The sequence below is a fragment of the Lemur catta genome, chromosome 1 (assembly GCF_020740605.2).
Source record: "Lemur catta isolate mLemCat1 chromosome 1, mLemCat1.pri, whole genome shotgun sequence".
Taxonomy (NCBI): Eukaryota; Metazoa; Chordata; class Mammalia; order Primates; family Lemuridae; genus Lemur; species Lemur catta.
This window is the reverse complement of record NC_059128.1, coordinates 172,562,037-172,574,341: the sequence shown is the minus strand read 5'-3', so window position 1 is coordinate 172,574,341 and position 12,305 is coordinate 172,562,037. Positions and strand designations below refer to the sequence as shown.

The window sequence follows — 12,305 nt, the reverse complement described above, 5'->3', positions numbered from 1 at the left end:
AGAAAGAGAATTTTCTGTTTGGTTAGCATTTACAGAACCAATCACAGGCGACTCAGAATTTCTTCTTTAAAAACAAAAGTTTCCTCTTCCACGTCTCATGGCAGGTGAGGAGACCAGGCAGCTTAGGCTAGAAGAAGAACATGGCTTAGAGAAAAAGGAAAGGCCGAATTCAGCCCCTTGGGAGTCCTAGTCCCAAGACTTGTGAAGAAGCCAGCCTGGTGACAAGCCAGGAGCAAGCAGCAAACAGGACACGAGGCAGAGCCTCTTTCTCCCGCCCTCCCAGGGCCATGCTCCAGGGGGAGGGCTCTCCGGAGACCTGTGGCAGAGGAGCCACACACTGGCATGCAGAGAGTCCATGTGTCTGCTCAGAAACCCTGGCCCAAGGTCACCTCAATAAGGTGTGGGGAGATGAGAGGTGGCTTGATTTATGAGCCTGAGGCAGTTCCCCAAGGCTCATGAGTGATGTGTTAGTTTGCTATTGCTGCTGCAACAATCCTTACAAACTCTGTGGCTTAAAACAGCACACATTTATTACCATGAAGTTTTGGAGGTCAGAAGTCTGAGCTAAGTTTTACTGGACTAACGTTGAGGCGTTAGCAGGGCTGCATCCCTTCTGGAGGCTGTACCAGAGGACCTGTCTCCTTCCCTTCTCCAGTTGCCAGACGCAGGCTGTGTTCCTTGGCTGGTGGCCTTACATCACTCCGACCTCTGCTTCCATCTTTACCTCCCCCTTCTCTAGCATAAACCCCTCCCTCCCCACTTACAAGGACACCTGTCATCACATTGGGCTCACATGAAGCATCACAAGAATGGAAGAACAAAAACCATATGTACTCACTACTAAATTGAAACTTGGTGTGTACATATGGTAGTAAAGTTTGACAGAAATCAAGCAGGCCGGCGGGGGGAGGAGGGGATGGGTAAATTAATACCTAACAGGTACGATGCACACTATATGGGTGATGGACACACGTATGACTTTGACTCAAACTGTACAAAAGCAATTCATGTAACCAAAATGTTTGTACACTCATAGTATTCTGAAATTAAAGAAAAGAATAATACAGAATAACCTCTTTATCTCAAGATCCTTAACTTAGTCACATATGCAAACAGCTTTTTTGCCATATAAGGCAACCTATTCACAGATTTCCGGGATTGGGAGGGAGGTGGACGTCTTTGGGAGTCATTATTCTGTCTGCCACAGAGGCTAACAGGGGACCCATAGGCGGCAGCATGCCACAGAGGGAAGCAGGGCAGCCACGCAGCTGGGACCTGGGGCACGACGAAAGGCTGCCGCAGAGGGGCTTCCAACCGGAGGAGCGTGGCTCGGGTAACGCACGCAGTGCCGGGTGCCCGCACGTCGGCACCTCTCTCAAAGGAAGCAGAATGAATGGGCCAAGCATGTCAGCAGCCACCTTTCCAGAAGCAGATGATCCAGCCACTGCACAGCTCTGACCCAAGAGGACCTAGTGTGTCCCATGTGTGTCCTAGAGCCCTTCTCTGCCACCACCATGCAGCCAAGGAAGCCACCTTTCCCCGAATGTTCTGTCTTGGAGACAGAAAGAGGCAAGGAGAGGGACTCCGAGAGGACTGGGGGCTTGTCAGGGAGCCCATATATGTATTACAGAGACATAAAGAGTCTGGGTTTTCTTTGCACATCCAAGTGAGAGTCACGGTATCCGTGACCCTCCCCACATGCATTATTTACCCAGAACAACCCTGCAAGATGGCATCTTGGAAAAAGTCATTTGAAATTCTGCCTGAAAGAGAGAACAAAGAGGTTCTGGACATTCTTTCCCCTCTGTTTAGGACATCTGTTCTTAAAGGAACGCAGGCCTTACTGAAAGCAGGGTACAGGCAGGGACGCCGTGCAGGGTGGTATTACTGCGTTGGAAGACACATGGCCAATGCATCCAAGAGTTAGTCTTTAACAGCAGAATTAGAGTGCTGACAATGCCCAATTATTTTGCTCATTAGGATGACCAGTCTGAACTGCACTGACCATTCTCCAATTAACTCCTTGGCACTTGGCTATAATAATGATTGAACTAACCTATTTGACTCTCCGTGTAGCTGAATGAGGAGATGCAAGTAAACTGACTCTACATCATTCTAGCACTCTTTCTTCACCAAGAATAAAGGATTTGTTCACTTTTAGTTTCTTCTAGGAGCTTTAGAATTCTAAGCAAGTAGAATGGATTTGACAGGCAAAGCCTGTGGCCCAAGACAAATGTGCTGAAATCCTGGCTCTGGGGAACGTGGGCCCGTGGCTTGCTCTCTCCTTTGTGTTAGAGAAGGGATACCACTGTCGACACCAGCAGACCCTCTGGGTGTGCTGAGGGGCTACTGGGGACCTGACAGGCTCCCCCATACAGGGAGTCCAGCATTCTCTATGGGGGCGGGGCAGGGGGCATGGAGAATGGGACACATTTACAAAAAACAACTGAGTCTCTTTTAAGAAAAACCAAACTTCTCAAATTGACATGTTATTGTGTAGTTTTCTTGTATCAAATAATAGTTTTTTTTAATCAGTAGTCTCAAACTAGTGACCAGAGGGTAAAAGTGGACTGGAGAATGTTTTTTGGCCTGATGATATCTTTTTTTAAATGAGAAAATATTAACAATTGGTATATTTTACACAGAGATCTGATTTCCAACTCCTGAACAATTGGAAGTGCAGCACTGGGCATGGATTCTTATATGGTCTATAGCTGTGTGATGGCTGAATCTTTATTTTTTACTTTATTTTAATGTTTTTTGCAGCTAAATCTTTAATTCACCCAGTCAGGCATCTGGCTTCACCCAGCCAGGTATCTTTACTCATTTTTGCTGCTTCCTCCAACCCACAATTGTTAGAGCTTGGGATTCTTGCAAGAGAATGGTCCCCAGGGTACATAAACTGGGTATAAAAGGAGCAGGGCCCTGAGCTTCCCAGGGTAGAGTTGTGCCCTTCTTCTCTCTCTCCCCGGTGCCTGCTATAAGTTCTGGCACAGAGAGGACAATTGGACAACTGAATGAATTTGACTTTCATATCTTATGCTCATTGCATTTTATCCGAGATGCACTTATTTTCCTCCTATGAGCTGGGGGCATCTGTGCTCTTGCTGGTTGATTAAGGCTGTCACTCAAGCTATATCTTCCCATAGGGGGAGCATAGAGTAAAACATCAGCAGATTCCCCTCCAAGCACCGACAGGTCCAAAGGGAAGATCATTAGAATTTGTGACACTGAGTCAACCATGTCCAAATGATATTAAAGCCAGGAGGAGCAGCAAATTAGTAAACTTTCCTGTGTGTGCTGGCAGCTGGGCAGTCTCCTCTGCTCTTCCCTGGGTAGGCATATGACTCACTGCAGGCTCGAGGGATTTGTATCAGCAGATCATAAGTAAAAATCCCATGAAAATGATGTTCTCCTCATCGTTATGGTCACTTTAGTGAGATGCACTGGATTGTCATAGGCATCTCCTGGAGCTGCCTGGTAATGGATTTACCTGGCTGTCCATCACCTTGGCCAAGGCCTGCTGAAGTGTGGGACAGAGGGCCGGGCTGACAAAAGCACCCAGTGCCTCTGTGGAAACCGCCTTGCTCCCTGGGCACTCCTGAGGGGCTACGTGGGAACCATCCTGCACCTCACGACTGGTTTCAGTGCTGTGAGGAGCTGGCTATTCAAACACAACTGTCTGGCGCTGGGTTTCCTGGCCTGGCTGTGGAGGCAGGAAGCGGGGAGACCCTGGCTCTAACACAGCCCCTGCCACCAGCCCCATCGAATGACCTTGCCTGAGCCATATTTGCTTAAACTTGATAAATTTGATGGCTGTCGTACTAGTATTCTTTGCATTTGCCTACCTTTAACACTGTCAATCTTGTGCCGAGTAGCAGACGCTTCAGCTGTGGCCCATTCCTCTGGGGATAAAGAACCAACTCAATACTGTGTTGTAAGAAGCCACGTGGGATTTAATTTCCGCCTGTTCCTCCACACTTCGCTTCTAGTGCCTGCCAAAGTCTCCTCCTTCTGCCCCATGCCTGTGCCCTGCCACCCCCAGTGCTCACGGTCCCTGACAGCGGCCTCCTCTCGCTGCTCTGGCAGCGTGGCCGCCTGGGCTCTGCTGCGGAGCACTCCACGCTCCACCCACTCGTTCCTCCCGCCGGTGGCTTTCCCAGGCTTTATCCCCAGGTCCAGGTCAGGTGTCCCCAGATGGGCTCTCACAGACTCCCTGACCTGGCCCCCCGGCGTCTGCCCCAGTGCATATTGGATGAGATTGTAAACTGTTCATGTGTTTGTTTGACTCATTATCATGGAAACTCGAGAGAGCAGAGACTCCTATTTCAGCTGCTGACCCAGCTAACCAGCACAGAGCCTGGCACGCAGTTTGTGCCCAGAATAAACTGCTGGATAAAAAAATCAATGAGTCCTCATCAGGCATTGGCACAGATATTATGCTCCTAGAATCCCCAAGGCGGGCCAGGAGTTTAAATATACATAATACATTAGACTGGCTGAGTCCTTGCTGGCCAAAGCCAGAAAGCTCTGTAAGTTACAGATGGGGGAAAAAAAAAAAGGTGGTAAATCTAGTGAGATCTTGAAATAAGATATCAAAATCAAAGATGAACAACATTTGAGATTCAGAGAGTTAAAAATGGCAACATTTAAGAATTTTTAAATGCTCAATCAAATGAATCAAAAGATCAGTTAATCACCAGGAGGTTTTAAAAGATTGGATTTTTTCCTCTCTCCCTTGCTCCTCTTCCCTTCCCCCACTTCAGCTCTCCCTTCTTTTGGTGTAGACATCCATTCACCATCATGCAAACATTTACTGGGCCCCAGCCACGTGCTCAGGCCTGGAACACACATGGAAGAGCTGGAGATGAGCAAGACCCTGTCCTGCCCTCCTGGAGCTCAGCACAAAGTGAGCAGGTGGGCAGGACAGATGGGTGATTGTGGTACTGCAAGTCCTGGGATGGAGTTCTGCGTGGAGTCTGGGGAGCAGAGGGGAGAGGCGAGTCCCCCTGCAGGGTGATCCAGGGTGGCTTCCAGGGAGGAGACTCTATCACGTATGCGTGTTCTGGGCATCAAGTGGTTTACACCCAAGACACTTCTGGTAAGGTTCTGTCTACACAGGAAGCCTAGTGAGGAGAAAGGGATCTGTGGCTGGTCTATATATGTAGCACTGGATTGCTAGTATGGGTGTTGTCAGGGTTTCCTACACTCCACTCACTAGGGCTCCCTTCAGAGGAAGGGCAACTGTCCAGGTGAGCTGGGGCTTTGATCATCAGTAGGCTGTCTTCAAATTTTTAACGTTTATTTCTTTAGTAGAGGAATACTGTGGACTAAATTGTGTCTCCCCCTACCCCACCAAATTCATATTTTGAAATCCTAATCCCAGTATATTTGGAAATAGTATCTTTTTTTTTTTTTTGAGACAGAGTCTCACTTTGTTGCCCTGGCTAGAGTGAGTGCCGTGGCGTCAGCCTAGCTCACAGCAACCTCAAACTCCTGGGCTTAAGTGATCCTACTGCCTCAGCCTCCCCAGTAGCTGGGACTACAGGCATGCGCCACCATGCCCGGCTAATTTTTTCTATATATATTTTTAGTTGTCCAGATAATTTCTTTCTATTTTTAGTAGAGACGAGGTCTCGCTTAGGCTGGTCTCGAACTCCTGACCTTGAACGATCCATCCGCCTCGGCCTCCCAGAGTGCTAGGATTAGAGGCGTGAGCCACCGCGCCCGGCCTTGGAAATAGGATCTTTAGGAAGTAAATAAGGTTAACTGACGTCACCAGGGTGAGGCACTAATTTGATAGGGCTGGTTCCTGACGAGGAGACTGGACTCCAGAGCTCGGGCTCTCTGCCACGAGAGGAACGGAGACGGAGGCCCTCCCCACGCCAGGAAGGGACCTCTCACTAGGAACTGAATCGGCGGCACTTGATTTTGGATTACCCAACCTCCTTAACTGTGAGAAAGCAAATTTCTATTGGTTAAGCCACCCAGCCTGTGGTATTTTGTACTGCAGCCTGAGCAGAAGTAAGACAAGAAGAAGACAGAGCTTGAGCAGAGTGGAGATTTGAAAACTTTACGGGGTTTCATCAAGACTATGGATATTTTGCATTTCAGTGATAATTCTGATCTCTAAATTTAAAAAAAATTAAAATTTGAAAGTACTAATTAGCAAGCTCATTAAAGAAGCAGCATGGCATAATAGGGCAGATCCTAGCCATGGTTTGCTGTGTGACACTGAGCAAGCTGTGGACCTCAGTCTCCTGCCTCGTTTTACCCACACTGGGAAGGACTGGCAGAGATGAGAGAATGGTCTCCCACACGCAGCATGCCTGGCACAGAGCAGGCATCAATAAATGGTAGTCAATGAGATCAGAGTGCTGGAAGGTGTTCAGCGAACCTCAGTCCTTCCTTAAATTCACCACTTCAGGAACAGATTTTAGAAATGTTACATTCATTGTATCTTTATCTATAGAGCCAGAATTCCTTCTTTACCTATTTTTAATTTCCAACCCCATGACTTGATTTGCTGCATCAGTGCTTCTCAATCCCATCTTAGAAAATGCCACAGGGTATCTATAATTATCTCGACCACTATAGCAATGCTCTTATTTTAAAATCTCTCACAATATGGAATTTATTTTAATTCACTTGCATTTGTGTTATACATTTTAAAACATCCCATAAAAGCCATATGGCACGTTAGGACATAGCTGAGAGGTTGCTGAGAAATAAAATAAACAATGCCAAGGTTCTACAATTCCTGCAAGATCCAGCACTCCTAACTCGGAGGAACATATACTAATCCAGATGCCAAATTTTTAGAATCCTGGGATCCAGCAGGATGAGATTTACTGGCAGTGGATTAGGCAGTTGCCACTGGGCTCCCCCAAACATCTTTCGCATCAGCCCGGCATCCTTAATCTTGCCATGTTGCCTGAGGTTCCACCATAGAGGGACCCCCGGGGTTGATGAATCTTTGTTTTAAAGAGCATATGTGTACTTCTGCAGGGATGACATGTGGCAGCAATCATTCCTATCTCAATGCAAATTAGTTCCTTCCAGAATGTTTCCCAGTAGCACTTTGAGATCAGCCCCCTGGGGGCTGGGACTTAGGTGAGGCATAGGGAGAGGATAGTAGGTTAGAGACCAGTAACAAGGAGGGAGAAGAGAAAGGATTATGAAACAATCAGCCCCTGGCAAGGTGAGGCAGGTAATACACACAGTGGACTTTAGAGGGAGAAAAGAACACTGAAGGCCCCAGGAGCGCTTGGCTCAGGAAAAAAATGAAACGAGATGCTGGGGCCCCAGGCAGGAAGGGTCATAGAATGGGCATCATTTCATCTGCTTCATTAATCAGCATTGACTCTTCAATCCCCTTCTCTGACTGCTGCCATTCTCCCTCTTAATAATTTAAAACACTTTTTAAAAATTAGTCACTAGTCCCTTTCAAATCTAAGTGAAGGCACACTCTAGGCTTGCTGCACAGACACTTCCTGGAGGCACAGCCACCAGACAGGTGGGTTCCACCCCTACCATCTCAATCCTGCACAGCGCTTGAAAACAGACCCTTCAAAGCTTTGGTTTCAAGCCAGCCACTTGCTTTGTCATTGACAAGTATGATGCAGTGACCCTTGTGATCAAAAGTCATGAGGCTCTGGAGTGAGTCACAAATTTTTCCACTTCAAAAAAGTGCTCTGTGTCACTGCTTACTTCGAAGTCCTCAAGTCCCTGTTCTCAACCTCTTGTCACCCAGAGGAGGTAGTAGAGCACCAAAGGAGATGCGGAGCATTTATGATATAAAGACATGCTAGCAAAGATCATAGCCTGGGGCTGGGGATCAGGAGAACCAACTTCCATGAGCTCCATGTGGATCAGGTGGACAAGATGCACATGGACAGGCCCACTGACCCGCAGCATCCCTGCGGGGAAATGTCATCCTGCTCCCCACCACTGGCTTTAAGGAGGCAGTTTCCATCCAGATTTTAAGACACTGCATCTCCCTGAGCTGATTTTTCCAAAAACCAGCAAGTGGCTAAAACCTTGAGGTCCCTTCCCACTGCCATCACCTCTGGATCAAACCGACCCTTGCTGCAAAGGTGTGAGTGGGGGCAGGAGTGAGGGGAGTGCCATACCTGGTCCAGCTTCCAGTGGAACTCTGCGGGGCGAAAGGTATCAGCCTGGTCGAAGTCCTTCCGCAGGAGGAAGACGAGGCGGCAGTTGTGCACGTACAGGGCATAGTGATGCCGGTTCATTTCTGAAAAGCAGAATGAGGATTTGGGGAGTGACAGAATCCCTGTGTCAGTCTCCACCACAGGAGTCTCGCTGCTCCATCACCTAGCACAGCTCAAAGGACAAAGGAATGTGCATTCCCGTCTTCTCATTTACAGCTGGTTCTGATGATCCTTCTAGATTAGAACACACATGGTGGAGCTCACTGAAATGGGAGAGGAAGACTCAGGAAAACCCCCAGCAAAACTTTTGCTGAGAAGCCATTGGGGCTTTAAATTCCAACCTAACTTACAGTCAGATTCTGCATCGGACCCAGGGTAAAAATTACTTAGGTTAACAAGCTCTTTATTTTTGGTTACAAATGCGTCTGGGAGGGTTGGGGGGGCTCTCTGCCAATCACCTCAGCCACTCTGGGCTCCTTTAACACAGTGGTTTCTCCTCAAGTTCTGGGTTTTCATTTTATTCATCAGACTTGACAGCAGTGACCACAGAGCTGGTCTCCTGTCTCTACGTAATCTATATTAAGAGGAGCTGCCTCACTTTTAGCTGCTGGGAGGAGGGGGAGATGGATTTTCCACCGTTAGACAGTTCTGTGACTCTCCAAAGCAGTGAATAAATTCCCCTCCCCATACGCAGACACTCAATGGGAACTTTTCTTCTCCTGATATGAAAACTTCCTTTCTTACTTAGGAAATCTTATGTCGTGGATCCCAGCCATGATGCTTGTAGCCACAGGACACTACCGATTGATTGGCAGAAGAGGAGCTGTGCTTTGGTGCTTAGAGAACTCACATTTACTACATGATAGCACACACAGAGAACCTCCGGGAGGAACATGCTCATAAATGTTGGGAGAATGAGCAGGTGATCATGTGTAGTGGAAGGAACATGGGTCCTAGATTCAGAGAGACTTTGGGTGGAGCTGTATCTTTGGGTGATGTTGGGAGAGCCTCAGTTTCCTTAACTGTATTATGACAGGGATGCTGGATTATCCTAATGTGCTATAAGAATAGGAAACTGTGATTGATTTCCATACATCCTGCACTAACCTTGCCTATGAAGTTTGGGTGGGAGGAATCAACACAATTCCAGTTCTAGGGTGCTCCCGGCCAACAAGCTCATGCAGTTCCCCTGCCGTGGTGACTGGTTCAGGACTCATGCCCTCCTCGGTCAGCAGTGCAGGCCATTTCCCCGGCTTTGGGCTTCTCTCAGGAATTGACAAGTGACTCAATTCAGGCCACTGAATGGGCACTTTTCTGAGTGGTTCTTGGAAAGAACCCATTTCTCTTTTAGCAGAAAGCAAATGGAAGAGACACTCTCTTTCCCTCAGAAAATTGTCTTATATCATTGGGAAGCTTGAGCTGCTGCAGCCGTATTTGCTCACAAAAAGTGGATGCACATCTGGGCATGGATCTGAGAAGCTGCAGCGACAAGGGCCAGGCTTCACGACTCTACCTTGATGATAATCTTATGAGCCATCACAGCCCTGGACGTTTTCAGTTACAAAAAACCCACATTCTCTTTCCTATTTTGAGTTTTTGGTTATGTGATGTCAGTTTGATCTGGACTTCCCATTCTCTGTAGCCGAAAGCGTCTTAATTGATACAATGAGGGAATGTGTGGAAAGCATCTGCCCAGAACAGATGCTCAATAGCTGTTACTTATTATAAGGACTATTACGCTGCCTTGTGACCACAACAACATGACAAAGCAGAGTCGGAAGCCGTTTTCAGGAAAGCATCACCGTTCTTGAGAACATAACCAAAGAATGGCGGGAAGGGGAGTGGTCAGGTGCCAAGCGTGGCGGGACTGGCCTAGGCCAACGTCTGGGTGACCACTCAGCCTCTGGGTGATCAAACCCTCCTGGCCCAGTTATGGGGATTTTACTACGTATTTCTTGTCCCCCTCCTCACTGTATAACTGATTTTCTGTAGTTTCTGTTGATAACTGTTAGGAAATGTATAAAGAAATAATTTTTGCCTGTAGCTGGATTTGGCATCAGGAGAGGTTGGGGGTAGGAGGTGGAGCAAGAGGAATGAAAGAGCAGACCTCACTCTGCTAGAACATCTTCTGGCCTAGGAGGTTTCTCTCTCCCTCTACCTCCCCTTCTCTGGATTCCTGGTGTCAACACACATGCTGGGGACCTGGCTTATCCAATGTGTTGCTGATGTGATTTGCTCAGGAATCAACTTCATTTCTTTTCCTGTCCTTAGGTATTCTTCGTTGAAGCTTTCTTCCCTTCTCTTTGCTCACGTCTCTGGCAAATCCTAAAGCCTTCTGATCACTCTCAGATATTAGAATAGTTGTGAAGGGTTCAACCCAAATCAAACATTGGTCTCTCACCCAGGTAAAAGATATGCCTCTCCCCTCCCATTAATTTTACCAAATTAATGACAGCCAACAACAGGGAAAGGATGGAGAAATGTCTTTCATTTTTCTTGTTCCATATTCTCACCCCTCAACCTCCTCTTATCTCCAGTCATGGTCAGAGGCAGGCAAAGGCAGCTGAGCGGAAGAGAAGTGTAAAGTCTCTTTAAATAGCTGGTGGAGATTTTCATTTTCACATGGATACTGAAAGTCCTCTGTGGTGGCAGGTGTCTATATATGGCTCCGTCATGGGTGCATGGATTGGTTTTTGGAGAGGCTCTGCAGAGGTCTCTACGTTGTCCCACTTATCTGCCACAGCCCCAGTCAGGATGGCTGTACTATAAATCTTTATGTAGGAATTGATAAAGTAAGTGACACAGTCCCTCTCCTGATGGCTGGGACATGTGTGCCTGCCCCACTCCCACCTTTGTTGGCCCTTATCTCTCCATTCCCGGAGTGAAAGATGCTCTTCCCAGTTGACTTTGCATGAATCCTCCTCAGCCCCTGCCCTCTCTCAATAATCCCCTCCTGCACACACATCTGCTCCTGCTGCTGGGATCCCCTTCTCCTGGCATGCAGCCCTCTGGGCTCTAGCTTTGCACAGTTTTGGATGCCCATTTGGCCCACAAGAACAAAAACACCTGTGTTCTGTGGAGGAACCTGTTCTCACTGCCCCTCTCTCCTCACCCTACCATTGAGGCAGCTCCAGGTTGCAGACACCCTGGGCAAGAGTCAGGCCTCAGCTTTCATGTACCCTAAACTCCTGGGGATATAAGTCAAACTTTCTCAGGGTTTTTCTGGACTCTGCTGTTACATCAGCCTGGAGCAGACCCAAGAGTGTTCACAGCGCAGCCAACTGGCAGCAGAGAATGAGATTCCTACTCCTCTCTACAGAAGACGACCTTGATCCTTCTGAGTGTTTTTTCTGGGCACCTCTGGAAGTGTGGGAGTATGCCTTCCCTTCCCAGCAGTCACGAAGACCATCTTAGCACTTTCTACCAAACTGACACCTCTGCCTCTCTCACCTGGTGATTGCTGGACAGTTGGCCTCTCTCTTGCAAAGCTCTGTAGGGAAGTGGCTAGCACTGTATGTGGACACATCAGTCATTAAGCTCAGAGACAGAAAGCAGGAGGGGCTGATGTGTGTGCAGGAGGGGATTACTGAGAGAGGGCAGGGGCTGAGGAGGAATCGTGAAAGGTGACTGGAGAGAGCATTCCTCCCATGGGGAACGGAGAGGTAAGGACCAACAAGGGGGATCAGAGAGGGCACAAGTGCCCCATGCAATATGCTCATGGAGGAGACACTGCTATATGTTTTCTTTGCTCCTAGACACATGGCTAAACTCATTTCACAGCTCCCCTGTGGTGAGGTGGGGCAATGTGGCCAAGTTCAGGGAAATGGAATGTGATTAGAAATGAAACATGCCACCTTCTGTCCTGGTCCATAAAAGCGTTCTGTGTTCCGATCTATTCTAACTTTCTGTTCTGTGATTGAGAATGGAAGCAATGAATAATGCAAGAATCCTTAGTCTCTGAATGTCTGGGCAAAGTGAGCTTCCCTGCCCTCCAGACCCACCTAGGCCTACTGGACAATGATGCAAGGGAAAACCACGATGAAAGAGAGTTAGCCATTTCGAGTTTTTTTGTTGGTGGTAGTGGTGATAGTGGTTTTCTCTCTCTCTCTCTTTCTCTTCTGCAATTAGCCTTTG

The 12,305-nt window shown here is 47.8% G+C and overlaps 1 protein-coding gene across 1 annotated transcript in view; it reads right to left on the bottom strand.

Moving 5' to 3' along the window:
- CLSTN2 (calsyntenin 2) overlaps positions 1 to 12,305 on the bottom strand; it is a 580,228-nt gene that overhangs the window by 66,199 nt on the left and 501,724 nt on the right. Inside the window, exon 8 of the mRNA XM_045539303.1 lies at positions 8,133 to 8,254. Coding sequence (XP_045395259.1) covers positions 8,133 to 8,254 — 122 coding nt within the window. The remainder of the gene's footprint in view (positions 1 to 8,132; positions 8,255 to 12,305) is intronic.